At 41.1% G+C, this 27,948-nt stretch overlaps 1 protein-coding gene across 1 annotated transcript in view; it reads left to right on the forward strand.

Moving 5' to 3' along the window:
* Nucleotides 1–27,481, forward strand: part of Grm7 (glutamate metabotropic receptor 7) — a 567,359-nt gene extending 539,878 nt beyond the window's left edge. Inside the window, exons 9-10 of the mRNA XM_042680057.1 lie at nucleotides 21,098–21,344; nucleotides 27,399–27,481. Of these exons, the coding sequence (XP_042535991.1) occupies nucleotides 21,098–21,344; nucleotides 27,399–27,469 (318 nt within the window). The 3' untranslated portion in view covers nucleotides 27,470–27,481. The remainder of the gene's footprint in view (nucleotides 1–21,097; nucleotides 21,345–27,398) is intronic.
* Nucleotides 27,482–27,948: the final 467 nt, after the last annotated feature.

Raw genomic sequence — 27,948 nt, forward strand, 5'->3', positions numbered from 1 at the left:
CATCTCGCTGGAGTATGGAAGACTACTCAACCCCTTTAATAAAGCCTCAGTTTCCTCATTTCTCACATGAGGAGAAATAGTACCTCCCCACTGATATAAGAATGTCACAAATGTTTACTGAAGATTCAGCCTAGGTTTTGGACGCTATTGCCCTCTGAAAGGAATCCATTTCAGGTCTTAGTCAAACCATTCCAATGACTCCATAGACACATGATGAAAAGAAGCCAGTTGTTGAGAACTAGCATGTTTCTTGAGATCAGCTGACACCCTTCATTTGTACTGAGCCATCCCCCTGGAGAAAAAACACCAATCGATCATCACAACAGGACAAAGAGCTCCCCACACACCTCAGTCATCCTGCCAACCGAGAGCCTTCAGGGGGCTCTGGGCTCTGTGTGGAATGCACTATCTCTAGATATCTACTTGGCTACCAATCTATACCTACACTGTTGCTCAGCTTTCTTCTGTTCAATAAGTTTCTTCCTCTAGTGACTACTAAAAGCCACCCACTTTGTAATCTAGCATCTCCTCATTCTGTTTGCCTTTTCTGATTATTTATGGTATTTCCTGTTGTCTACTCTCTTTGTGAATATGTAAGGTTTGCTTTCTCTCCCACCTTATATTACTTGATCATAAATTCCTCTGTGATAGGGATTCAGTAAGTGCTCGGAATGATTATTCTCAGTTCTTTTTAAAAATGGAATTCTCTGCTTGTGTTCTGAGAAGAGGTAACTCTAAAAGAGGTCACATCCACTCTCTCCTCGGGCTTTCTGCTGCTTTCAAATCTTGCTCCCGCAACCCTGCCCAGCACCTCTCTCTATGACTGAGGTTTGGAAACATTAATACCCCCATGTTCCTGGGACAAGTAATCTCATCACACCAAAGAATATGAGTCTTCGTGCTCAAGTTCCCCTGAACAGCAGTATGACCAAGATGAAAGCTGAATATTAGGTATATGGTCCATATTCCAAAGAAAGACCTTCAAATGTAAGGGATGCCCTGCTTAAATGAAACACATCGTTTTGAACAGAACTTGTACAAGCAACCCCTCTGTGCCCACCTCCATTCTGCAGATTCTGCAGGGAAGATCTGATTAACTTAGTCTTTATGGAAATGTAGGAAGAAACAGGATGAAAGAATGTCCTGAAAGTCAACGGGGCTCTAGGCGTCTAAGACCAGCACTGCTTCTAGATTTCACAGGCTCTAACCCCAGCCCCTTCCTAAAATCGTCTGGGCGTGAAGTTGCATCTGACTTCTCGGTCCAGAAACTCAAACACATGCCTGATTCTCACAGGAGATAGTAGTACTTCCTTAGGTTCCTCTTCAAAGATCTTTCCGCTGCCTTTAGATGGCTGTTTTCTAGCCTCTTGCTCTCCGCTCATAGAGTTTAATGATAAGTCCCTGGAAAACACCTTTGCAAAAGACCTTTGCGCAAGCAGAGAAGACACATAAATAAGTGGCAAGGTCACGGAGGCTGTGACCCAGCCATAGAGCTTGGTCTTAAGTGTGTCCTTTCCAAGGTTTTGCCTACTCAACATTACAGTGACACAGCATGGCACAGTTCCCTTATCTAGCACTCCCACATCTGCCGGGTGACATCTTTATCCCCCTCTGCTCCTGGTGGAATTAAAGCATCACGAATTCCATTCTCTGTTCCTACCTTCCTTTGTCTTCTGTTTATGAATGAATGGCCCTGGAAACTTTTCCCCCCACTTCTTCTTCAATTAATACGGTGTCAACCGGAGGGAGGCAGAACCTGTCTTTCCTTGATTTGTTGCTAGAGCCGTGCTGTTTTGGTAATAACATTTCGATTTTCTTTCTTTCTTTCTTTTTACATTATCTGTTCTTTTTTGATTATCTTTAAACGGTTGTACAAAGGGATTCCCATTTTACAAAGCATTGTCTGAACACAATGCACCCCGCTCAGGGTCCCCCCTTTCAACCTTCTCGTCCCCCCAGCCCACTCCTCCTGTACTTTTCTTAGTTTTATAGTATATACAATGAGTCCTTTACTGTGTTCTCCCTCTCTGATTCAATTTTCTCATTTTGACTTTTGTTGTTTTGTTTTGCTTCCTTTCGCTGAGGGAGAAGGGTGAGACACGGGTTTTAGAACTAAGAATTCCAGGGTCTGTGTTCAGCTACTTAATGAACCAAGCATGCAACCAAGCTTGCTTGAAGTACATTCCTGAGGCGTCTCCCTTACATGATGTGAAGCTTTCCTCGGCTTCCGTCAGCCACAGTGAGAAAGCATCGCCCAGAATGTTGCATGGAAAATTCCAGATCTAAGTGGTTTTTACATTTGAAATCGGGTATGTTCTGAGCAGCATGGTGGAAATTTCCACCCTCCCCATTGTCCAATGTGCCCACGCTGTGCACACTGCCCATCAGCCACCTCACCTGATGGTGGTGGCATGCTTGTTGTCTCTGACTGCATGTATTCAAGCCACTTGCTCTGGTTGGTAATGGCTCCAAAGTACAAAAGCAGTGATTCAAAACCTCGCGCTGGTGGCTCATGCCTGTAATCCTTACTACTCAGGAAAGTGAGATTGGGAAGATCACGGTTCAAAGCCAGCAGAGACAGAAAAGCCTGTAAGACTCTACCTTCAACTAACCAGCAAAAAGAAGGGCTGGAGATTGGCTCCAGTGGTAGAGCACTAGCCAAGTAAGCAAGTGGCAGTTCAAGGTTCTGACTTCAAGCCATAGTATCAGCAGCACAGATAAAAAAAATGATACTAGCAATTTCATTGTAATGTATATTATAATAACCCTCTTATTAGCTATTGTTCTTAGTGTATCTCATTTGTACAATAAACCTTATCATATGTACAGATGCAAGGGGGGGGGACAATATACATAGAGTTTCCGTGTTTTCTGGCTCCTCCAGGGGGTGTTGGAACGTATCTGCCATGAAGAAGACAGGGCAGTGGATCTCACAATAGATGCTTAAGCACGCTAGGTTTGAATGACTATTTCTATGCATTGCTACCCATAACTTTACTCCCAGTGTTTCATGAAAAAGATAATCCCAGAGGTTTACATACATCTGCCTCCTCGGTGGTCAGCTGTACTGCTTAACAAGATTGGAAATTTGTCATGGTTTTTCTGACCATTCTTCCTCATTCCTCATCCCATGTAAAGGGAAGTCCGTGGATGAAATACGGCTTCTCTGTCCTAAGTGCTACTTCCATGAATGGTCCCATTTGGCTCCAAGAGGTTGGCAAAACAGGAGCCCAGTCTAGGCTTGATTGCACTTTCCAATCTCCCATCTCAGAGCTGTCTGGGGCATGTTCCTTCAAAGAGTAGGAAAGCAGGTACAAAGATGCCATAATTTTTTCCCCAAACAATGTGAATGTGTTTGTTGGCAAAGACCTGAGACTCAGAGTTAATCTGGAGATAAAGAAGTGCGGTTTGTTTTTGCCAAATCACACAGACTTGACAAGGCCAAGACTTCTCCTCCTGCTTCTCTAACGAATCACTTGGGTATTTATTGGAAGTTTCTCTCCTAAGCCTCCGGAGTACTTGCTCAGACCAACATCTGCTGGACCGGTGGTTAAGCCTCAGAGCCAGAGTATGGCTCTGGCCTGGCTTTGTGCACACCAAATTGGCTCATCCCTCTTCTGTTGTTAATCCGTGTAGAGCTGTGTGAGCAGAAGTACGAAAGCAAGCTGAACAGCAAAAGAGAGAGAGATTGCCATTGCTGCTAAGTAATCCAAACAGTAATAATGGCAGCTATTTATGGACCCTTTTGCACATGCCAATTATTTTGCAACCCCAGTCCTTGAGTGGTAATGTTCACACACATTGTGTAGTCAGGAAACCGAGGCTCAAATAAAGTAACACACTTCACTGTGACCCAGAAACAGAGTGATGGAATGGGGAAACATCCTGGTCATCATGGAAAGCAGGAGCCTGCCTGTCTTTTCTGGACACTGAACAGAGTTTCTCAAGGACACTGCCCCTGACCCAGGCAGCGCCCACCAATGACTTCGATCAGCCCACACTTATTGAACACCGACTGTTTGCAAGGTATATATTCTTTATCAAACGGCAGAGAGACATACACAACAAAGCAAAAACACTTCAAGTTCTGAAGAATTGAGACAGTGCGTAACCAGACAACTTCTTTCAAAATGTGATTCAAGCCTGGCACCACTGGCTCACACTGAACATCCTAGCTACTTAGGGGGAGGCTGAGACTTGGAAGATCATGGTTCAAAGCCAGCCTGAGCAGAAAAGTCTGCAAGACTCTATCTCCAAAATAACCAGCAAAATGCTGGGCAGGAGGTTTGGTTCTAGTGGTGGAATATCAACTGAGCAACATAAGGCCCTGAGTTCAAACTAGTACCAACAAAAAAAATACATATGCGTGTGTGCGCGCGCACACACACACACACACATACACACACACACACACACACACACACACACGTGCAAGTTATGTAAGAACTAAAGAATGTGTAGGCATGCTTAAAAATATAAGATTCCAGTCTCATTCTAGCCCCTGAACTGAAAGTGGCTAGTAGGGAATTTCCACCTTTGTTGTAGTACCTGAGACCATTCTAGAGAAGCACCATGGTAGACCAAGCCTTCCATATTACACAAATAGAGAAGCACCATGGTAGACCAAGCCTTCCATATTACACATACAGAAATGAAGAGAGAAGGAAAGGACATACCAGTCAGGGTCCTCTATCCAGAAGAATCAGAAATTCCCTTCCAGACTAAATTGACCAAGGGTGACTCAGTTGTTCTTGGGATGATGGTGTGGACAAATGCAAGTAAGAGGCCCATTGATATTGGGTACAATGGTGGTACATCTGTGTTCTTACATGTTATTGGTCATCCCAGATAGTGATTCCTAACTCAAGGTGCAATGAAGCATATGGATCTGTTCTGGGATGGATAGAGGAAGAATCTGTGTTAGGATTAGAGTTATAAAACCTGTCTCAGAAAGGCTAATTAAAAATAGCTTAATGGGGGTTGGGGATTTAGCTCAGTGGAAGAGCACTCCTCAGGCAAGTACAAGGCCCGAGTTCATTCCTCAACTCCACTTGACTTCTTAGGGAAAGTATTAGACACCTGACACATGCCATTAAAATGTGGAATGTTCAGTAAGTGGGATCTAATAACACGACTTTCCTCTTATTCTCTTCTTAATGTCGGTTTGTCAATGGCCCAGGGCTGATGGGGACTGAGGACTTTACAACAAGAAAGAGATCACAAATATAATTCTCTTCCCAACACACCACAGGGCTTTCTACTACAGAGACAACTGCCCCCAGTGAACATAAATCTGCTCATGTGTCCCCTGTTCAGAAATTCTTATATATCAGAAAGTTGAAATTAATCACAAACATTTTTTGTACTTCTTTACAAAGGAAACACGTGCAGTACCGATCGAGGCTACATCAGTTAACTTGCTGTGTTGACCACATGCATGTTAAATAAAGATCCTTGGTTTACCAACGGCTGAGATGAGAATCATAGCATTACTTCAGGTTTTTTAAAATAAAAATAAATGGAAAGCATCTAGCATGCAGGGAGACTATGGCAGCAACTTGGCATGACTCTTCCATCCATTGATACAAGCCTATAGTTGAAATATTATTTGATCCTATCCATAAATTGAAACTGTTGTTCAATTATATCCCGAGTTTGCAAGTGCACGTGTACATGTAATTAACTGTGTTTTCTAGAGCATGCAGAACCAGAAATGCAAAGTGTGACGGCCAACAGAGAAAGAGCAAATAGTGATTTTTCTACCCCCTGTAGTGGAAAGGTTAAACTCCATCTCTCAGAACACTGGCTTTTATTTATGTCTGGGCCCAACTACTTAATGATTACACCTAAAAGTATACATTTTTAACCTATTTTTAGGAATGTCCTTTAGAAAGCGGAGCATTAGAAGAAAAGGTCAACAATAGGTTCTAGAAAAACAAATGACTATTCCTTAAAATGCCAGGAAATCCTGATTAACTCCAGTACCGGATCACTGGAAATGGGTAATTTTCTAGCAACTAAGCTGCAGAATGAATTCCTATTGGCTGGTACCATTTGAACAATTCACATGCTAGAAATAGAGCCAAGACTTTACTCCAAAATAAGTATAAAGACATTTTAAAATCAACAGAGGAAAATGAATTTTGTTTTTGTTTTTGTTTTTGTCACTCATAGGGGCTGAATTCTGGGCCTGAGTGCTGTCCCTCAGCTCTTCAGCTCAGGGCTAGTACCCTACCACCTGAACCACAGCGCCACTTCCAGTTTTTTCCACTTATGTGGTGCTGAGGAATCGAACCCAGGGCCTCATGCATGCGAGGCAAGCACTCTACCACAGAGCCTCCTTCCCAGCCCCGGAAAACGAAATGTTTTAATACAATGAAGTGTGGCTCACCAGGTAAAGACCAAAGCAATGGCATGCTTTGCTTAAGCATGTTTTCCCTGCTTCCACAGAAATGAGGGCCAGAGGAGGGGAGAACCCAAACTTCCCCTGCGAGGGTGACAATGACACCATGGAATTCCCCATTTATGATATCTATAAGTTCCCCGAAAGAATATTCTAAAGAAAAGAGATAATAGTCCGAATTAGGGGAAAGTAAGGAAGTAATCAGGAAATGATCCTAATTTGGCTCCAAGTTTATAGTGGAAGAACATCTTGGGCAGAAACCAAAGGCAATCGTATCATCAGTGAGAAACCCAGTTACAAACAGATGGGCAGACTGGTTTTGTGTTTTGTGGATGATGTTCTTTGTCAATCCAATCTGTAGAAGAGGGAAAATACTAGAGAAGCTAGAACAGTTCCTTAAACTTGTACGATCTTCATTACCAGCAAGGAGGAGTTGGGTTGCAAACAGCAAGACAGAATGAAAAAGATAATCTCTTCCCTTTTGTTTTAGATAAAAATTCTTTTGTTATCCTCCCATCTTCCCTCCTTTCTTTCTTCTTTCAATATTTCCCTCTCTCTCATTCTCCCTCTCTCTCATACCTGCTCTGTTTCATGGTTCAGCCAAATATTCAGTAAATGTTGACCACTTTCTTATATGCTTATACACTTATGCAAATAAGTATAGCTTATGAGGAATGAATACTTTGGAGGACCTTTGAGTGCAATGGAGTTGTGCCCTGGTAGAGAGGGGAGAGCATGGTGAGAATCTCTTTAATTATAAAAATAATAGCAGAGTTCTAAAGCCAACACTTAGCAGGGCCTTGAAAGACAGTTCTGACTCCAAAGATTGGGAATCCTGGTTTCAATCCACTGATCACAATGTGTCTGTGGGAAAATTTTCCAGAGATGTCTCAAGCATTGGAAAGACGATTCTGCTCCAGCCTTGTGTCTCCATTGTTGCTGCTACCCATGATACAAGGATGGCGTTGGGATTGCTAGGAAAAAGGGACACATCTGTGGTATATTCATCTGTAATTTCCAACTTCATATTCACATCAGTGGCATTCCTCATGGCTGGATGAAAGGCTCTGTGTGTGTGTGTGTGTGTGTGTGTGTGTGTGTGTGTGTGTGTGTGTGTGTATCCTGGAGAATGCAGTCTAAAACTAAGTGAATGAAGCACTAACTGAGCCTTAGTGGAGCTCATCAGGAATTTTATAAACCAAGTCCAATAAATTTCTAATGAATTTAGAAAACATACCATTAAGATTCACCCAAATAGGACTTCAGTTGGTAGAATACTAGCTTAGTATGTACACATAGCTTTAGGTATAACCCCCATTTTGTAAAACAAACAAAAGGCCCTCCCTATGAATAGAGAATAGCACTCCCTTGTATGAAACTTGGAACATTTGGTTTTGGAAAAAATGAAGCCTGGTTCCATAAATATTATTTGTAGCCTTAAACATAGGTAGAAGTTGATGATAACTTCATCTTTGCTCTGTCTTACCTTGCCATTCAACCTGTCATAACTACTGGAAACTAGCTTCAGTCAGATTTTCCAAAAGGCTGAATGCATGACCTCTAGTGAATTGAACCAGTTAGTCCATTTTTAGAGACATAGAGCAAGGAAGTCCTGGCCCTGTGTGAAAACAATGCTGCATAGACATTTAAAGATAATGTGTTTTCCTGGAGTTAAAATAAAGGGGAGGATTTTGCAAATAGGAAGAACATGTCTTCGAGCAATTTATAGTGTGTGTAGCATAGCTCAAATCACAGCAACCAACAAATGAATTTGTCCACTAGTGACTATGAAATACCTTGCCTGTAACTTATTTGAGTCTGAACTCTTGAAACAATTTCTCATCCATGTTTTATTGTTAGAAGCCTTTCAGCTTTTCAGTTATGCTGTTTTTTATTTTATGAAAGGTAATAAGGATAGAACTTTGGGGAAGAACAGTAATACTTTACATAAACAAAATGCTCAACGTGGCAAGTACCAAGTATTTCATTGTTTATATTTTCTATTTTTTTGTTTGTGAGTTCATGGAGACAGGGTATCACTAAGTAGCATAGCCTCAACTTTATGATCCTCCCACCTCTACCTTCCCAGTGCTGGGATTTCAGATGTAGGCTGCCACATCTGGCTTTTCTTTTGCATTTTAGGAAAGATTTTAATTTCTGAAAACAAATTTCTGTAAATAAACTCTTCTTGGGGGAAGCAATTCCTGTTCCTCAACTCAATAACTGAAGAATTGCTCCTATTTCTATCTTCCTTTGGCCTGCACTGATTTAAGACAAATGAAATTCATGAGAGCTACAACTTGCTGAACCTTGGATTTTTTTTTTTTTATAGCAAAACAGAATATTACCACTTCCCTGCCGAATGCAGGATTCTTGTCCACTTAGGTTCTCATGGGTACAAAGGCACCAGGAAACAGAGCATACAACATCGTGCCCTCTGTGGCCGCAGGACAGCTATATGCTTTACCTCTCTGTGGGATGAAGTATGGAGGAACGAGGTGCCCAGTGGATTAAAGCCAGATTACAGCTGGTCCCTGGAAAGGCACATTTTGTGACTCCAATAATAGCTAGACCATTTCAAAGCAATCACATACAAAGTGTCCTTTAACACCACATCTGACACGTAGTTAAATCTCAATAGATACAAATTCTCCTCCTGGTTTAAAATACATCCTGTCTGGAATAAAAGCGCTCACCTATTGGAAGCCCCATCTGTTCTCAGATATTACATACCATTAGGTAAGAGAAACACCTGCTTTTGTTTAATGTTGATTGAGGGTCTATAAAACAGATTGCTTCCTGGCTTATAAACCTATAAAACTGATCAAAAACTAGCTGGCTCCATGGTGATCTCCCTCAGACAGAACATAGCATGTCCTGTCAACACTAAAAAGCCAAGGATTCGTTTCCCTTTCTCGGGAGCTCATCTTAAATTTCCTCCAGACAAAACCAGACATGGATACTATGGTCAGCGGGTGTTAGGTGGCAGAGCTAGCAAACAGTTCCTCAAGGCTTTTATTCTAGAACCCTATTGTTCCAGAAGAGTTTAAGGTAAGGGAAATCATTGCACAAATGGAGTCACTCCAAAGATTCAAGTTCTACTTACCAAAGAACATATAGATACACTCACATAAAAGAATGCATCGATGAAACATAATATAGATTTAAAAACAAGTATTAAATAAAACATTAACTTTTCCAAGTTTATTTAGCCGCAATATATCACCTCTAGACTATTCCCCAGGGTAAACTACACCTTTGCAATGCTGAGATGTGTCTGTGAGTAATTGAAGCACCTGTTCACAGTGAGTACCAGCAGAGCAGGCAGCCTGGCATTGCACACCTCCTGACAGGTACGTTCAGGTGTTCCCAGCACCAGGATGGAGTGTTCCTGAAAAATACATGTAGCTTGAATTTAGTTAGGACAAAATAGACAAATCCAGACAGTGACACATTTTATCAAGACCTGGCGTCTTTCAAAAAGTCATATGTCTTAAATTAAACCTGTATATGGAAAACCCACGAAAAACAGCCAAGAAAAATTAACATTAAGCCAGTTACACAGGCATAAAATGTGATGTTCTAAAGTAGAGTATCTATAGTCCAAAAGTTGCCTATACATTTTACATGTATAAAAAGAAAAAAAACAACAAAACAAAGAAACTCAAAAGTTCTCAGCACAAAGAAATGATAAATGTTTAACAGGAAAGATGAAAATGCCAATTACCTTTATTTAACCACACTACATCGAAGGCTTATATTGAATTACCACATGGTAGCCAGAAATATGCACAATTACAAGTCAGTTTTTAAAATATCACTTTCAAAATTAAACCTAAATAAGAAGCGACATATGCCTTGTTGGTGGACTGGAAGACTCGATATTCAGATGTCAATTTTCTGCTTTCACTGAGATTTAGCGGTTTATGTCTACAGTTTCCTGGGAAGTCTCATTTTAATTATTCTTTGTAGGGCTAAACTATTACAGAGCTGATGACCTGGAGCAGGGCTTAGAACCGCTGTCACTGCTGGACAGGTAGCTCAGAGAGGCTGAGTTATAGCTAGTCTAGTCCTTTACCCATCAGCCAACGACATTTAGTACAGCACAGAGGTTGGGGGCCAATCTCTGCCCACACAAACATAACCACCCGCAGCAGTAATGGAAACACAAGCTAGCAAGGATACATGCACTAGGAAGGGAGGGAGCCAGCCCATGGCGAAAAGAAATTTACAGACCCATCCCTCTGGTCTTGAACAACAGAACTAATCCCATCAGAGCCACCCACCAACAAGAAGACAACACAAGTAGACACACACACACACACACACACACACACACACACAGAGTGTATATACCTCAGTTCCCAAAGCCATCTCAAAGCCCTCAGGGCGAGATGGAAGAGATGTATCTAAAAGCCACAAAGGAGAACTAGTAAGAATAATTGCCAGAAGTAAGTAATAAGAAGAGGAAAAATATCTCTTATGATCTTGATCTGGAACTAACCTGTCAACGTCCAGGCAACTGAGATGCAAACACACTCTGGTTTTTTTTTTTGTTCTTGTTGGGTTTTGTTTTGTTTTTTTATGACCACAATGTTGTCTCCTTGTCAGTGTCTCTGTTGAATTTAGTTTTGCTGAACACTTTACAATTGTAATTGAACCCAAAGATATTTGGCTGTTGAACCCTTTGCCTGACATCAGTAGTTTCCATTTATTGCATTCTGTTTAAATTCTTTAGGATTATAACAGAGACTTTCAAAGTTGGCAAGCTGTGACATCTTCTCATGAAAAAAAAATGGAATATTTCACCATCTATTTAGAAACAATACTTGAGGATCAGATTTTATTCATGTAAGCTCATTGGTTGACATTCAAAATAAGAAAAAACACATCATTGTATTTTACCCAAGATCTTCTCCAGCGAGGTAGAAACTATTATTTCCCCATTTTAAGAGAGAATGGGACACAGGCTCCTGTCAAAAGGCCTGTTAGGTTCAGTCTGGATAAGTAGAGCAGGATAGTCAAGGCAGCAGAGGAAATGGGGCTTTAGCTGTCTCTCTAGGGTGACTGGTGTGGGGGAGAGCGGGGAAATGCCTTGCCTTTGTATGTTAAATCACTGCACAGCAGACACCTAACAATTGTTGAGCTCTCCAGCCAGCGGGAGTGGTAAATAACCTTTCAGATCACAGAACAGAACTCACAGTTGGCAGGGTTGGCTAGATGAAAGAATAAAGCATCTACCTTACAATTGGAAGGGGAACAAATTTAGAGATCAAAATTAAGGGGTCAGAAGGCTGATAGGAGAGAGAAAGTGTGTGTGTGTGTGTGTGTGTGTGTGTGTGTGTGTGTGTGTGTGTGTGTGTGTGCAGGCTGCACTATGGCAGTAAAGTCAGAAGTAGCTTTTCTGGAAGACTGGACTGAGGCGTGCAACACTGGAGGTTCTGAGGATGTGGTCAGCTGAAATAACTACATCTTTCAAAGTGTGCTTTGGGAGGAGACACGGCATCAGGATTCCAGGCAGGAGAGCTAAGGACTGAGATCCAGGTGATCTCAAGTGTGAACAACATCACTGATCTCATGCTCCAGAAACTGATTTGCATTCACCTGGAGCATTCACCTTTCATCCGTCTACACAAATGAAGCAGCTGCAGAGGGACTTAATATCAGGACTGCCTGGAGGCATTAAAGGCAAAGCCAAAAACATGTAAAACTAGGCCTTCTCCATTAATCACTAGCTCCCTCCATTACTTAAGATTCAGTAACCAGATGCCTATCCCAGCCTATTTAGAGTATAAAGTATGCCTCTTTATATCTCTATTATCTACCTACATTTAGCCATCATCTACCTATCATCTATTATCTCTTATCTTCTGCCTTATCTATTTATTATCTATTCATCTATCATCTATCTCATTGACCATATCCATTGATGATCTATTTATCTATCTATTGATCTATCATCAACCTCTTATTTATCAATTATCTATTTATCTGTCTACCTACCTGCTTACCTCATGTCCATTTAAAGACAGGTCTAAAGACAATGGCATGCAAAAATCTGCAAGTTAGACAGCTGTGTATTACTTCACTTTTCTGAGCGACAGTCCATATACCAGGTGCAGTGGCAACCACTTTTCCCACATAGCTTTACTTTCGACAAGTGAGAAGAGTCTCCTGAGAGGGGAAAAATGATGTAGAATTCTATGTAAGAGAGTCCAGCAACAAACTGCTTGAGTTTGAATCTTGATGCTTTCATCTGACAGAGCTGAAGCAATTTGCCCAAAGTTGCCCACCAAGCTTTGAGAAAACAATTCCGATAATGATCTTTTTCTGTCTTTTAAACTATCCTGTTAGAAGATGTAAATCTCTGCCCCTAGATTAAAACAGACTGCATTCCCTGAAGAGCTCCACCTTCTGGTGGACAGAGGAAATCCTAACTGCAAGTATTCTGTGCTCTTCCTCATCCGTGTGGCATTACTTAATTCTCAAAACTATGGTCACATGAATTAGGCACAGGTGATAAAAACAGAAAACACTGCCAGGTGCTGGTAGCTCAAGCCTGTAATCCTAGCTATTAGAACTCTGAGATATGAGGTTTATAGTTTGAAGCCAGCCTGGGAAGAAAAGTCTGTGAGACTCTCATCTCTAATTAAACAGCAAAAACCAGAAGCAGACCTGTGGCTCAAGTGGCAGGGTACTGGCCTCAAGTGAAAAATCTGAGGCTGTTAAGCCCTGAATTCATGCCTTAGTACTGGCACCTGCGCGCATGCGTGCATATGCGCGCCCTCACACACACACACACACACACACACACACACACACACACACACCACACACTCATGAAAGGAAGATATTGGTCTTACTGAAAGATGATTTCATTTAAACTTAACCACAAGAATATTTCAAACATGTGTCAGAAAATAATGTACCCTTCCTCTTTATGCTGACAACCTCAAGACACTTTTTTGTCATTTTTATTGCATAAACTCAGGGATGTTATGAGCATTACAAAACCTCCTCCATTCCACCCAAAGACTGCATCGAAGCTTCCCTGTCCTATTCTCCACCGTCTCCTGGGAACACATGCAACTTATAAAATAGTCCGCGACAGATGAAATAGAGGTTCGAGTGTACTTTCAAAACCAAACGGGAGCAAACTTAATGAGAATTTTTCTTTGCCCTAACACAGGCTATTATCCAGTGGGTTCTATAAGAAAGACAGTCATCTCAAGATGTATTAAGAACATGTAGGAAAGAGCAGTGGAGGAAACAAGTTATTTTCTGTCATAGCCAATAAATCAATGACACTAACATCTTTATTGAGTAGTGGCTGCATGCTGGGCACTGCTGGACGGATTTTACAAAGGCCACCTAATCTCATTTGATCCCAACAACAGTGTTTTGACCTCAATAGTGTTATGTTCACACTAGTAATGAGAAAACACGCATACATTAGGAGACATGTCACTGCTAATGGACCATGAATGACAGCATTTCTTAAAAGGATGCCAAATGCTGCAGATGTTTATCTATCATGCCCACCATCTGCTCCAAGTGTAGAACTTTTTCATTAAACAGAATTTAATAAGTGCATACTTGGTGACAAATATCACGATCACTACTTAGTCACATCTGCTATACTATTGCATATGTATTTTTGTGTGTGTGTGTGTGTGTGTGTGTGCATACGTGTGCTGATATGGGACTTGAACTCAGGGCTTTGTATACTTGCTTGGATTTTTCATTCATGGCCAGCACTTTACCACTTGAGCCACAGCTCCCCTTGCAGGTTTTGACTGGCTAGTTAGAAATAAGAGTCTAACAGATTTGGCTGCCTAGCTTGCCTTGTCTGCAGATCTGTTTCCTGAATAGCTAGGATTATGAGCACAAGCCACCAATGCCTAGCTTATAGTCTTTGTTGGTGGTGCTGGTGGAGCTTGAACTCTGGGCTTGCGCCCTGTCCCTGAGCATTTTCACTCAAGGCAGGCACTCTACCACCTGGATCCACAGCACCACTTCTGGTTTTCTGGTGGTTCATAGGAGATAAGAGTCTCACGGGGAGTTTCCTGCCTGGGCTGGCTTCAAACCACAGTCCTCAGATCTCAGCCTCCTGAGTAGCTAGGGTTTCGGCACCCAGGCGAGCATTTGTATTCTTAAAGAACTGCTAGATCGTATAAACTATAAATGCAGGGGAATGATTTTATGTCAGCATGATCTCTCGAAACCAACTAATAAAAAGACTGCCATGCTCTTACAAATCCATAAATGCAAAATTTAGTTTCCTAAATTTAGTGGCCCTCCATGCATAGGTGTTTAACACACGTTGGCAACTGTAAAAGTGCCAATGGATGTGGCACTTAGCCTTGTAAAAATGACCTAAAGGGGCTGGCGGAGTGGCTGCCAGGAGGGTTGTGCCTGGAAATGGGGGAAGTGCTTGTTGGCAGGAGTCACAAGGGTGAGCGTGCTCATACTTTTGCTGTTCGCTAGCAGCTTGCTTCGGGTGGGTGTAGCCTGCTGTGTGAACTAGTGTTTTGGGGAGGGGGGGGGAGGAAAATCACACATGTGCAAACATGAACTTGATGTGATTCTCCAGTTGCTTTCTAATGAGTAGCTCTTGGGCTGTTTTTTACAAAGCAAGCACAGGGCAGTAACCACTATACTCTTCTAAGCAGACCAAGATGAGTGGTAGTTGAGTCAAAGCCTTGGGAAAGAGAGCTGTCTCAACCTGGAAGATGGGCCAATCCCCTGGTTGTCAAGTATAAGCTAAGTGTCAGAGGTACAGCAGGTGAGCAAAGGAAAGGTTACTAGGGGTCAACACACAGGGAAGTAGGAAATACATAGTGTGCAATTCATGCATTGTAAATGATGTAATAGTTGAATATTTCACTTCCTTACACATGTATTTCTGTTGTTGCTGCTGTTGTTTTGTCGGTCATGAGGCTGGAACTCAGAGCCTAGACATTGCCCCTGAGCTCTTTTGTTCAAGGTTAGCACTCTACTCTTTGAGACACAGCTCTACTCCAGGATTTATGGTGGTTAATTTCTCACCAGTTTTCCTGCCTGGGCTTCCTTGAACTGCATTCCTCAGATCTCAGCCTCCTAAGTAGCTAGGATTACAGGCGTGAACCACTGGTGCCCGGCTTATACCTGTTATTTTAAATTATTACAAATTACACTTGTAGGATACAACCTGCTTTGAACTAGGTCTACCCCATGTACAGGTAACACTGTGAGAATGGACATGACAGGGCCTCTCATACTTTTGTTGTGGTAAAGAAAACTTCAAGTCTAGAATTCACTATTATGAACTGCAGGCACTGTGTGGTAAACAAGAGCGCTGATACTCTCCTCCTGCCAGGAGAATGACATTCGTGATGACAAGGAACATGCCAGTTTCCCTCATCTTCCTGTGTCCAGCCCTAGCCAGTACCCAGCCCTGTCCAAGTAGAAAATGTCTGTCACACACAGCAGATGTGGAAAAGACAACTGAGTGGATTGGACTCATGGTTATCAGTTGTCTCCTATAGAAATGGTTTGGTACTATCAAATACCCACAGAACTGTGTCCCAATTGAATTAATTGCATTTTATAGCCAATGCTACAGCTAGCCATTCACTAGCATACATATCTTGTCGTGCATTTATGTAAGACATTACTATGGATGACATTAGGAATAATAATAATGAAGCTATGTGGATAAATCCCCACATCTGAAATTGGGGTTTTCCTATTTATTCCAGACGTATGTCTATTCATCTTATTATCTAACCTTTTTTTTTTTTTTTAAAATCCTTACTGTAAAAGTTGCATACAGAGGGGTTACAGTTACATAAGTCAGGTAATTAAGGTAGTATACAGAGGGGTTACAGTTACATAAGTCAGGTAACGAGTACATTTCCTTCTGAGCAGTGTCACCCGTCCCTTTGCTCTCTCCCTCCCATCCCTCCTCCCCACATTTTCAAGATAGTGCCTAGTGAGTATCACTGCTTAATTTGTTCACCCTTTGTCCCCCCCGACCCTCCCTACCACAGATAAACTTACTTGCAAGACAAACAGAACAGAAATAAAAAAAAAACAGCAACAAAGAAAACAAAACAAAGCAACAAAATATCTGGTTTCCATTTCTTGGAGTTCATGTTGATAAATACAGTTTTATATGATCATACGCACATAGCTGTTGAGCCTTTGTGATCCTCTCCTACGAATACCCTCCTTTGGTCTCACTGTTTGGCTGTCTAGAGTCCTGAATAGTTTATCATGTCCAAGTGTATTTTTTTTGTCTTTTACCATCCCATGTGTTTACTTGTAGGTTTATAGGCATATTCTAGATTCAACAAATGAGGGAAACTATGCAACCTATGTTTTGGGGAGTCTGGCTTACTTCACTTAATATAGTTTTTTTCTAAGTCTTCCCATTTCCTTGCAAATGGTACAATATCATTCTTTCTGATGGAAACATAGAATTTATTTCTAATCTTCTATAAATTTTATAGTCTTTCTTTTGGTCTTTTATTTTTTCAAACAGCAGTGAAAATGCTCTGACCTCCTAAGTTTAATAACAATTAACATGTCTTTAAAGCTCTCAAAATGGTCTTCAATTAAACTGATTTTAAAACTTCCACCAAAGAGTTCCTACCTTTCTCTGATGCTCCTGACAGAGAAAGTAGTGTGTGTCTAAAAATCATGTTACAATTTCATCCATTCCTGCAGAGCAAAGGGAAAAAAAAACCAACTTTATTCCAAACTCTGTTTCTTAAACTGACGCTGGTGGCTCATGTCTGTTATCCCAGCTACTCAGGAGACTGAGATCTGAGAATCACAGTTCAAAGCCAGCCCAGAGAGGGAAGTCTGTGAGACTCTTATCTCCAATTAACCACCAGAAAACTGGAAGTGGAGATGTGGCTCAAAGTGGTAGAGCAGTAGCATTGAGCAAAAAAGCTCAGGGACAGTGCCCAGGACCTGAGTTCAAGCCCCACAACTGACCAAAATACTACTACTACTACTACTAGAAAAAATTACATTTCCCGTGCTAGTATATTTCTGTATGCCCACATAAGGACTGTGATATAGATAGACTGTGATATAGATAAGCAATACAGATAAAAATAGTTTTTAAAAAACAAACTGTTTGTTTAATAGTTTAAAATACATAAAGCTGTCACAGAAGAGCCCTTATTCTGATAGCTGACATTAAACAACCTAACCTGACAGAATATACAGATGAGAGCCAACATTTCATGACTACTGATTTCCTATGTACTGCTAAGCTCATTCCACTGAATCTGGTCTCACCATATTAAGCTAGGAATATTTTTCTTTCCTCATTTTTACAGATGAGGAATGGAAAGATAGAGAGAAGAATTATACCATGGCTTTCACACACAAGAGTCTGAGAAAATTGTTGGAGAAAATCTGCATAAATCTTTGCTTGTTTAACTATCAATTTGATACCTAAATGTGAGTGTGAGAAAGCTTGGAACACTGCAGAAGAAGTAAATGGAAATTACCGTGAAACCATAATTTTGATGGCAAGATAAAGGTTTAGTTATCAAAACAGTGGAAATTCCAAGGCAATCTGTGCTCCTGACACAGGCCTGAGCCTCTACTGGACCAAAATGGTGGGGGGGGAAGAGGGGGAATGTTATTTTCTCCATTGCAATTGAGCTCAATCCAGTACCCACCAGCCCTGGACAGAGGTGCTTAATCACAGTAAAACTATATTCACCCCTACACTTCCATAAAAGGGACCAATAATGATCATCAACTTGTTAATATTTCTCAACTAATAATGAGGAAGATAAAATGGTATGAAATACCCAAGATTAATCAGGGTAATTCATCATCATCCAATGACCAACAAGTAAAATAAAATCCACACTGACACTGAATATCAGTATGCTGGGATTTTCCTTAAACTATCCTATCAATAATAGGTGGATGAAAGCTCAAGATGTAAAGATGAGCTCTTCCCTGCCCCCACCCCCACACACATACACATGCAAGGCCCAGGAGTCGGCAACCTAGCCCCTCCTAGGACTTAGCCGGGTAAGAACCTGTGGAGCTATATTTGTGGAATCTCTAACCCGAATCTTCTTATCTTTGTACTTATTTAGTGTCTATGTACCCTCAGTTTTTCTTTTTGTAGTTCTAAGGTTGGAACCTGGAGTCATGTACATCCTAAGCAAATGCTACATCTCTATCCTTCCACCGTACTTCCTAAGAAATACCTGAACAGCACTAATTACATCCTAGACCCAATCCAAAGCACTGTACAAATACTAACATAGTTGATCATCAAGGTAAAAGTACAAGGAAAGGGCTAAAACTCACCCATATTATAGACAAGAAAGCTATGGAGAAGTAGTCTGCTATGTGTCACAAAACTGATAAATGGTGACTGAGCTTGGAGAGACTAGCTCAAGGCTCTTCCTTCTCAGGACCTATTATTGAATAGTTGCTAGGCAAAGAGGATCCCAGAAGTAGGGATCGAGAATGGAAATAGTGATTAACACTGACCTTGATTATTGTCTACATCTAAATTGTTAGCAACTACTCAAGTGGACAAAATACCAATCTTCTTAGTCTTTTGTCAGAAAATAATTATTAAGCACTATACAGACATCACAGTGTTGAAAGATTTCAGTTGTAATGTGGTCTCTGGTAAGAAAAAGGATAGATAAACATACACATACAAATACATGTGAGTTCATATATACATCAAATTTATGTGCAAGTTATAGACAAACCCTGTGAATGGCATCTCCAATGACAATGTTTGCCTGTGAGCAGAGAAATGGAAACAAAGCCTATGTTCCTTTGTGTTTGTTTACATCCCTTACCTTCATGGACTGGCTGAACTTGGCCTTGCACAGTCCTGGTGATTAGGATGACAGCTATGGCCATGAGGCTATATCTGGCAAGAGCATAGGCCTGCCAAGTCGAATGACACAAACATCTAAAGATACTCTACTAGGAAGAAGTGAGCTTCAAAAAACAAATCTAATTAAAATCCCAACGGATCATTAATTCAATCTTGCTCTGTCTTTGTACTTTACATTCATTCTCTATTACAGCGTCAGCTGCTGACAGCTACTTTTAACCACTCACAGACATACAAATTCAAATGAATGTTTGCTAGAAGCCTTCATTCCTTCCAGATGACATGGTTAGATCTCTCTTGGTTTCACAGAGACCATGATTTCCAGGTAGTCAATCGATCTGATGTAAAGTCTTATATGTATAAAGAGAGACTGACCACTGAAGCAGAGGTAGGTAAAAGGCATCAAGCAAGTGATTCATTTTGTCATAGCTCTACCATTTGCCTGCTCTACAGACAAACTAGAATCTTCAGGGATAGGTTCCACGAAGGCAGCATGTAGGGCCTTGGTGGGAGATGAACAGCCAAACAATGTCTAGTTGGGAAAGCAGACATCAAGGAATTGGGAAATAATGGACAAATTTGTGTGAAGTAGTTGTCTAGCCCAGACTATGTGGATTCAATTAGGAAAGGAGATTTTATCCCCAGTTCATAGCTGTCAAATACTTGAGTCAAATCCCCTGTGAAAGAGCATAAAAGGCAGTGATATCCAGGCATTTCATTGAATCTAGCTTTTCGAAACCATGCAAAAACCACAATGACATCTCATTACTTGAAGTGTTCGAGGTTATAGTAAGGTATATCATGAACACAACTGGACCAAGGTGAGTGTCTGGGACTTTCCTTTTATTGAATGCACAGTTTGCCACACCCTTTTGCTACCATCTTGTCAAATGCACAACCATGACTAAACTCATTGGGCAGCAAATGAGCTGTTCATCTATTGCTTTCTTGAAGAAGTAAAAGGAAACAAAAGTAGCTATGCAACCCCCATACAATGTACAAATACAAGGATACCAGACTGAGGTCTTCTTATTCTACTAGCAACTTACCAGTGTCTAGATAGTAAAGAGCCAGGATCACATTAGATGATGACCCCTCGCCTTTGGCATTGGGTTGAGCAGACTTTGGCAACAAGCCCAAACTTTTCAGAGAAAAGACACTCACACTCTAGTACAGTGAAGATACATACAAGAAGACACATTTATGAACATAAATCTTGTTTCCAATAAGGTTCTAGAATCTCTATAGAGCCTTGTTTGTAGGTGACATTAAAAACTAAATAATCACACCATACTCCGATGACAGATTGTCTGATCCTCATGTCTCCGAAGTCAGCTCTCGTTTTCATGACAAGGACTTGCAGTGTGACTCACAGTCAGCCCCGAGCTTCCATCCAGGAGACCTCTCCAAGGCAAGCATGCCCAGGGGTGTGTCCAGTGGCCTTCCCTCAGTTAGCAGATGCAAACGTTCTCAAATAACTGTGCTGGGCTGGGAAGGTGGCTCAGTGGTAGAGCGCTTGCCTTGCATGCCTGAGGCCCTGGGTTCGATTCCTCAGCACCACATAAGAAAAAAGCCGGAAGTGGCGCTGTGGCTCAAGTGGTAGAGCGCTAGCCTTGAGCTGAAGAGCTGAGAGACAGCGCCCAGACTCAGAGTTCAGGCCCCACGACCGGACCCATTTTATCAGAGGATCTTCCGAGGTTGCTTTTTTTTTTTCCCTCTCATAGCTGTAATCATTCATGACATCGCTTTAAGTGTTGGGACTCCCTCTGCGGTCATTTTATTTGTAATAGTGCCTTGTGTGTTGTGTCTCCTAGCTCTACATACAAACTACCACGCTTACAATCTCCATGAACCTAAGTGCGTCAGTGGCGCTGGGAATGCTGTACATGCCGAAAGTGTACATCATCATTTTCCATCCTGAACTCAATGTCCAGAAGCGGAAGCGAAGTTTCAAGGCGGTAGTCACAGCAGCCACCATGTCATCTCGACTGTCACACAAACCCAGTGACAGACCCAACGGCGAGGCAAAGACAGAGCTTTGTGAAAACGTAGACCCAAACAGTAAGTACAGCTCCTTTCCTTTCATTTTTCCATCCTGCGGCAGAAATGTCTAGAAAACTTCTAGAAAGTTCAGTGAGCATTGCCTCTAAGTTTTGGCTTGTAGACTGACTGGTTTGCCCTGGTGATTGTTAAGCTTTATCCTTCTAAGATTAACTCATTCCTGCTACTATTTTCTTGCTCCCTATTGGTTAAAAGCTTTTAGATGCTCTGCTTCAGAAATGTGAAGCCTTTCCCTACTCTTATTGATGGGATCTTCCAGAAGACATAAGCACGTCTCTTGGAGCTCCTTTCTCACATCCTTCCTGCTAGAGAAATAACTTCCTGTTAGGACAACATCCATACCTAATGAACTATACCACTAAAAATGAAATTAGAATATTTTAAGAACTTTGGAAGCATGACTTCTTTTCACTGGTACATGCACATGGACACAATTTTGATTAAGAAAGTCTTTTAGAAACAAAAATGTACATAAAATATCAGAATGAAGTTGTTAAACTTCCATCCATGTACACAGCCCCAGACACTACCAGGATAATTCCATCACTGCATAGGGAAAATACCTCCCACATCAATGAAGAAGAAGAGATTTGATGCATGGAAGACAGGGATCTGAAGTGTTAGATACTAGAACCAAAACACCTACTAGTCCTTATTCAGGCCTGAAAATGGCCCAAAGTAAGAGGGGGTCAGGGACATCATCTTTTTGTTAGTAACGTAATACCAGCTCAGGGTTTGAATGCACAGAATTCTTTATTGCTAGTTGACTAACAGTCAGTCCCACAAATGATTTTCACATGGAAAGATTAGTTCTAAGATTTGTTTTCCAGAAATAGCTTGGTCAGTACCGTGAAGAATGAGAACTCCTAGTGCTCCTCAGGATAATTTCTGTTTCTAAGATAGAAGGGATTCGGGGTTGTCCATTAAGCCACTCCCAGCATACCTGAAGGTCAGTCTCAATTAGGAACTGATCTTATTGTAGCCAAAGTCTTACAGCTAATCTAGAAGTCCGAGAAGCCAGTGGGTGTGACCTAACAAACACTGAGCTGTGATCTTCTATATCATGACGTATTTTCCCAGTAAGTAAAGTGGAATGATTAGACCCATGGAGGGTTTCACTTTGACTTCTCAGAAGAAGAAATTAAGGGACCAGGCTGAAAGAAAGGATGAATGAAATGGCTGGTGGCTTTGCAATACCCCTCCCACAACAGGTCCACCAGAGAGAAAAGGCAAGTCCCATAACATTCATGGTGGTGTAGGTGGAGACATAACTGAATTCAGACCCAATCACTTTTATCAGCAGCTCTCAGAGTCACTGAGGTTTTCTATAATTCAGTATCATTACGTATACAGAAATACTATTATCTGTGTCATAAGTGGGTTATCGAATGTCGTCAATCATATCTAAATTAAGTGCCAAGTGCTTGCATTCCTAAGCATGCCAAAAAGCTTTGCTTAGATGCATTGTATGCATAAACTGCTTTGTTGGCTGGCTTCTCCTTTGCACAGCTACTTAAAGATAATAAAAATAAGAAATACATTTCAATGAGATTAAATAGATATGACAGTCCAGTTAGAAGCAAACTAAATACCATACAGTAAATGAAATCCAGTCACCAAAAGCAATCTTGCTATGATCACATATGGACACAAATTTATAACTTTACTTACGTGATAAATATTCCTGTCTGTCAATGTCTCTGTAGCTTATAATTATAGGCACTCATGTCAAATTTGCATTTCATGAAGCCTTATTCCTATAGCTATTCCAATAGCAGTACTGTATTTTTATCTGTACACATACACACAGATTTGATACAATACCATCCCAAATCGATAGCTACAAAATATACTTGCAGGTCAACATGTATGTGTTAAATATCATCACATCAGAATTTTGAATCTGGACAATTCATTCAGTGTAACACTGCATAACAATTCTCTGGTTTTCATACTGTATTTTTTTTTACTGTTGCTGACTTTTCACTGATTATATCTAATCTTTGGGTTGAAGGTTTTTTTGGGGGAGTGACAGTAATGTCTAGAATGCTAATACCAACAGTAGTTTTAACACTAGAATTGATACCTTTAAAATAGGTATTTTAGAAGGTCTTGTATGGAAGATCTCAGTTTTCCTTATGAAAGGTCTATAGAATGGGCATTGTTATTCCTTTCCATGACACGGGCTGTCATACATCTACTCAGAAGAGGAAGTTGAATTTCTCAGGTCTAACTCCTACCTCCTACCTCTCATTTGTTCCTCTTGGCTGTTCTCCAACATGAGTTTATCAAACTCCCGATATACAAATGACTCGAGCTCCCTCTCTTGGTAACACAGCTGGTATACAGACATGTAATGCTGATAATGCTTGCGGGGATGGGGGTCAAACGAATGTGCTGGATGATGCATTATTGCTTTCTTGTGTTATCTGTAGACAAGGAGTAACCTGAACTTAAAGAAGGCTGCTCAGGTAGAGGTCTCACCTTAAAAACTAAAAACAAAAAATTTAAGGCTGCTATCTGTTCTATTTACAACAATGATTCCATTGGGAACTCTCATTGGTGTCTTTGCTTGAATGAGTTCTGTTGGGTGGTGATTATTCTTGTGTCTACATACATCTAAGATGGACATTCCAGAAAACAAAGATATCCAAGAGAGCCTTTGCCTCGCAAGGAAGCTAAAAGATGTTATAACATTCTTTCAGGTCTTCCGGTATTGTATAGACACTTCCATAAAAGTTGATGAAAACGTTGACTACGTATTGGCTAGGCCACAGGAGGAGATTCATGTACCTCCAAACATTGGTGTTTCTGATGATCTACCTCTGAAAGTTCCCCAAAAAACAATCCAAAGACCTCACCTTCCCCACAGATGACCAACAACAGCTCTTTCTGTAGTGACAGTGGTATTCTAAATCTGTGCTGCCCAGTGAGTGCCATCAGTAGAGCTCAGTAGCTCTTGATCATTTGAAATAGAGGGTGTAAGCCACATTAAGACATTTAAGTTTACAGTCTGCTCATGGCTTGTAGGCTTACTGTATTGGACAGCACAACTCTAGAAATACATTCTGGTGCACCAGTGCAGAAAGTGTGATGTCATAGATAACTGTTGCATGTGGAAACCCAGGCCCCACCAATGCACAAAGAGTAGTGAAAAGTTCAATGAGTGACAAGAATAGAATAGTTTTGTGCTAGGAAAGATTGGCATGATACTCTGTCAAATACCAAATCATCTCCAACATCTGCACTTTGGTAATGGAGACAATGAAACTATTTTCTGAATTAAAGCTCTCCAGTGAAAACCAACCAGAAACACAGAATTTAATAAGGAATTAAATAAAGAATGCATCTCTTTGATGGGGAAAATTTCTGAGGGGATAGCACCAAGAAGAAAGTCAAACTTATAATAGCACGAGCTAGAGTAAATAAAGGAACCAAAATATCCGTATCCATTGTTGCTCTATACACTCAGTCTGGATGTATTTCAGTCATCAGTGTTTTCATCCTTAACAGCTCTGCTCCATCCCTGCAGTTCGCCATCCAGTGCATGCATGCTTCCACTCACCCCCCTCCACACTGCAAGTCCATGTCTTCCTAAAGGTGAACTTGCTTGTTGGCTTAAGATGGGTAGACACGGAAACTGCCCCAGCACAGCCTTAACTTTTCCTCTAGGAGTCAAATTTTCCTTTTAGCTCGCTTCTTAGTTAAAATGCTATTGTTTGAAAGAAAAAAAAATACTTGTTTATACGAGACATACCACCGATCTTGTCAAAATGTGAATGTTAATCTGTGCAACTGCTGATCTAGTACATATCCAACCGTAGGACGGTTTTGGCTGGCCTCTACATCCAGATTGAAAACCAGCAAGCTCAGAGAGCTAAGGAGGGATGTAGCTCAACCACTTCTATCAGCAGCAGAGTTCTGCCGCTAGGGATTCAGAAGAGACTGACTTATTTGCATACATTTAGATCTAACCAAAGGGCTCCCTCCTCCACTTCCCTTTCTTTTTTTTTTTTTTTGTCGGTCGTGGGGCTTGAACTCTGGGCCTGGGCCCTGTCCCTCAGCTCTTCAGCTCAAGGCGAGCACTCTACCACTTGAGCTACAGCGCCACTTCCGGTTTTCTGGTGGTTTATTGGAGATAGGAGTCTCATGGTCTCTCCTGCCCAGGCTGGCTTTGAACCGCGATCCTCAGATCTCAGCCTCCTGAGTAGCTAGGATTACAGGCTTGAGCCACCAGCGCCTGGCCCTCCACTTCCCTTTCTTAAAAGACCTGCTGGTGTCTTCACCTGTCCCTTGAATTTGATATCTTTCCCTATACTTGCTACTGATGATTTGGAAGATGGTAATCTTAGAGCTGCGGGATAAAGAGGAGCATGTGGTTGTGCATGGACCATAGCTTACTGGTGACATAGAATGGAATGGGTGAATAACTTCTGCTGTCATCCCCACATAGACTGCCCACAACAGAGATGTTCTGTGATTTGCCCTCTCCTCTCTTGCTTTCCTTGCTTGAGGATGGCGTATGTGAAGATGAGAGGTCTTAACTACCTTTGTTCTGAGATAGCATCCATCTGAGCCAGTGTCCCCCAGCTAGTTCAGATAAGTACCTCAATGCAAATGCCTGATAGGGGTACAGAGATGTGCAGTCAGTCCTTGTCCTGACCTGCAGGACTTCAACCAGGGCAATGAACCTAAGCGAGAAGGAATGAAGGGACAAGAGACACGAAGAAGGACAGCAAGACAAGGATTCTGATCAAGCTGCCAATTTTTATTTTTCACACAAGGGTATTTATATGCTTGGACTTAGGGCATGGTGCAAAGGTGGTCGTTAGTAGATTTAGGGCGGGGTGAAAAGGTGGTCTTTAGTAGCTGCAGGGTGTTTAAGGCGTGGTGAAAAGATGGGATTCTGTAAACTCAGGCTCAGGTTGTTCCAGTGAGATAGTTAAGCCTATCAAGTTTGAAAGACTTAACTTTTGGCTCCCAACGAGTCCTAGCTGGAGATAATTGGGTGGTACGTAGCTCTTTTTTTTTTTTTATATGGGGATGTATGAATGACAAATGATCTTGGGATGGAGGTTAGACAGATTCCATATGAAAGCTGATAAACGTATTGTTTATCATTGTTTTTACATAAAGCTGGTAAGCATATTGTATGGCAAGTATTTGACAAGTACCGGGGGATGATTAACACGGTAAAACACGTGTCTTCAAAGCACAGCACAAGTCTATGAGTTCAAATCCCACCCTTATATCCATCTAAATATAGATATATATGTGTGTACTTCTCAGATATACAATTTTAAATATAAGTATGCTAATATTTTAAATCTAAGTATGTATTCTGCTATTGCTTTTCACTATCATTTTAGCATTTACTGTGAGGAAAATATCTAAAATCTTGCACTCTTTTCAAAGCAATTAGAAAATTCTGAAACATGTCAATACAAGGGGGCGTTTGATCAAAGCACACAAACAAAAGAAGCACCAGACTACTGGCAAATGGATGTGAGCACCAAACCATGCACAGCAGATATTGCCTAGAAAACTCTGGCACATCCTCCTGCGCTGTGTGACTTTGTTCTATAGTGCTTGCTTTGTTTCGTTTTGCTTTGCTTTGCTTCTTCATTTGTATGGATCCTCAGCATTCTCAACATTACGCTCCTTGTGTCATTGTGGATCAACCAGGCAGGTGGGTCAGCATCATGAATGAGACTGAGCCAAAAGAGATGGCAACAAGAAGGAAATCATGTCCTACCCAGATAGACCAGTTATTGGGAACTGATTGCTCAGCTGCTCCAATTCAAGTAAGAAAAGCCCAGCTGCCTTAGCTACAAAAAATACACATCAACACTCCCATGTTCAGAGGTACCTGAATTGTGATCAACTGGTCTACCTCAGCTTATTGCTTTCTTTCTGCCCCAAAGTGTGGGCCTAACATCTAAGGTCTCTATCGCAGCCTCTTCTCCAAAAAAGTAAGCTAGTAATAATAATTTTTTAAAGACTATTGTGTGCACAGCTATTTTATACATTCCTATATATTTACTTTTCCTATAGACTGTATACCACCAGTAAGAAAGAGTGTACAAAAGTCTGTTACTTGGTATACTCTCCCACCAACAGTATAGCTTTTGACTGCTTTCCAAAGGTAAGAAAAAAAATCTCATTTCTATTTATTTGTGTGGTCTTGTCTACACTAAGAATTGGATATGTTTCCATAAGAACTGTGCATGATGACCTAAAAGTTTGTCTGGATGAAGAAATGTGTTTGGAAAGATGATGTGTTTGATAACTCAGTGACAGCAGCTGAATACCAGTTACATACTCAGTTTATTTTCTGAAAAGCAGGTTTATGGATGTAAGCGCAATGGTTTTCTCAGAACTAACCAGTAATTGTGAGAATGGGTGGTAGTTTAAAGCTACTAGTGGTGAGAAATTATGTTTAAGTGCATGTTTTCTGGCATTTGGGAATGCTTACAGGGAAAGATGGAAGATGTTTTACAAACTTAGTAAAATGTGTGCAGTGGTTTATTTTTACTAGCTGCATTAAAACAAATGTACCCACGTACAGAAATGTAACCATTCAAAACATACAAATGGTTAGCTC

The sequence above is a fragment of the Dipodomys spectabilis genome, unplaced genomic scaffold (assembly GCF_019054845.1).
Source record: "Dipodomys spectabilis isolate Male_0828 unplaced genomic scaffold, ASM1905484v1 ptg000054l, whole genome shotgun sequence".
NCBI classification, from domain to species: Eukaryota; Metazoa; Chordata; class Mammalia; order Rodentia; family Heteromyidae; genus Dipodomys; species Dipodomys spectabilis.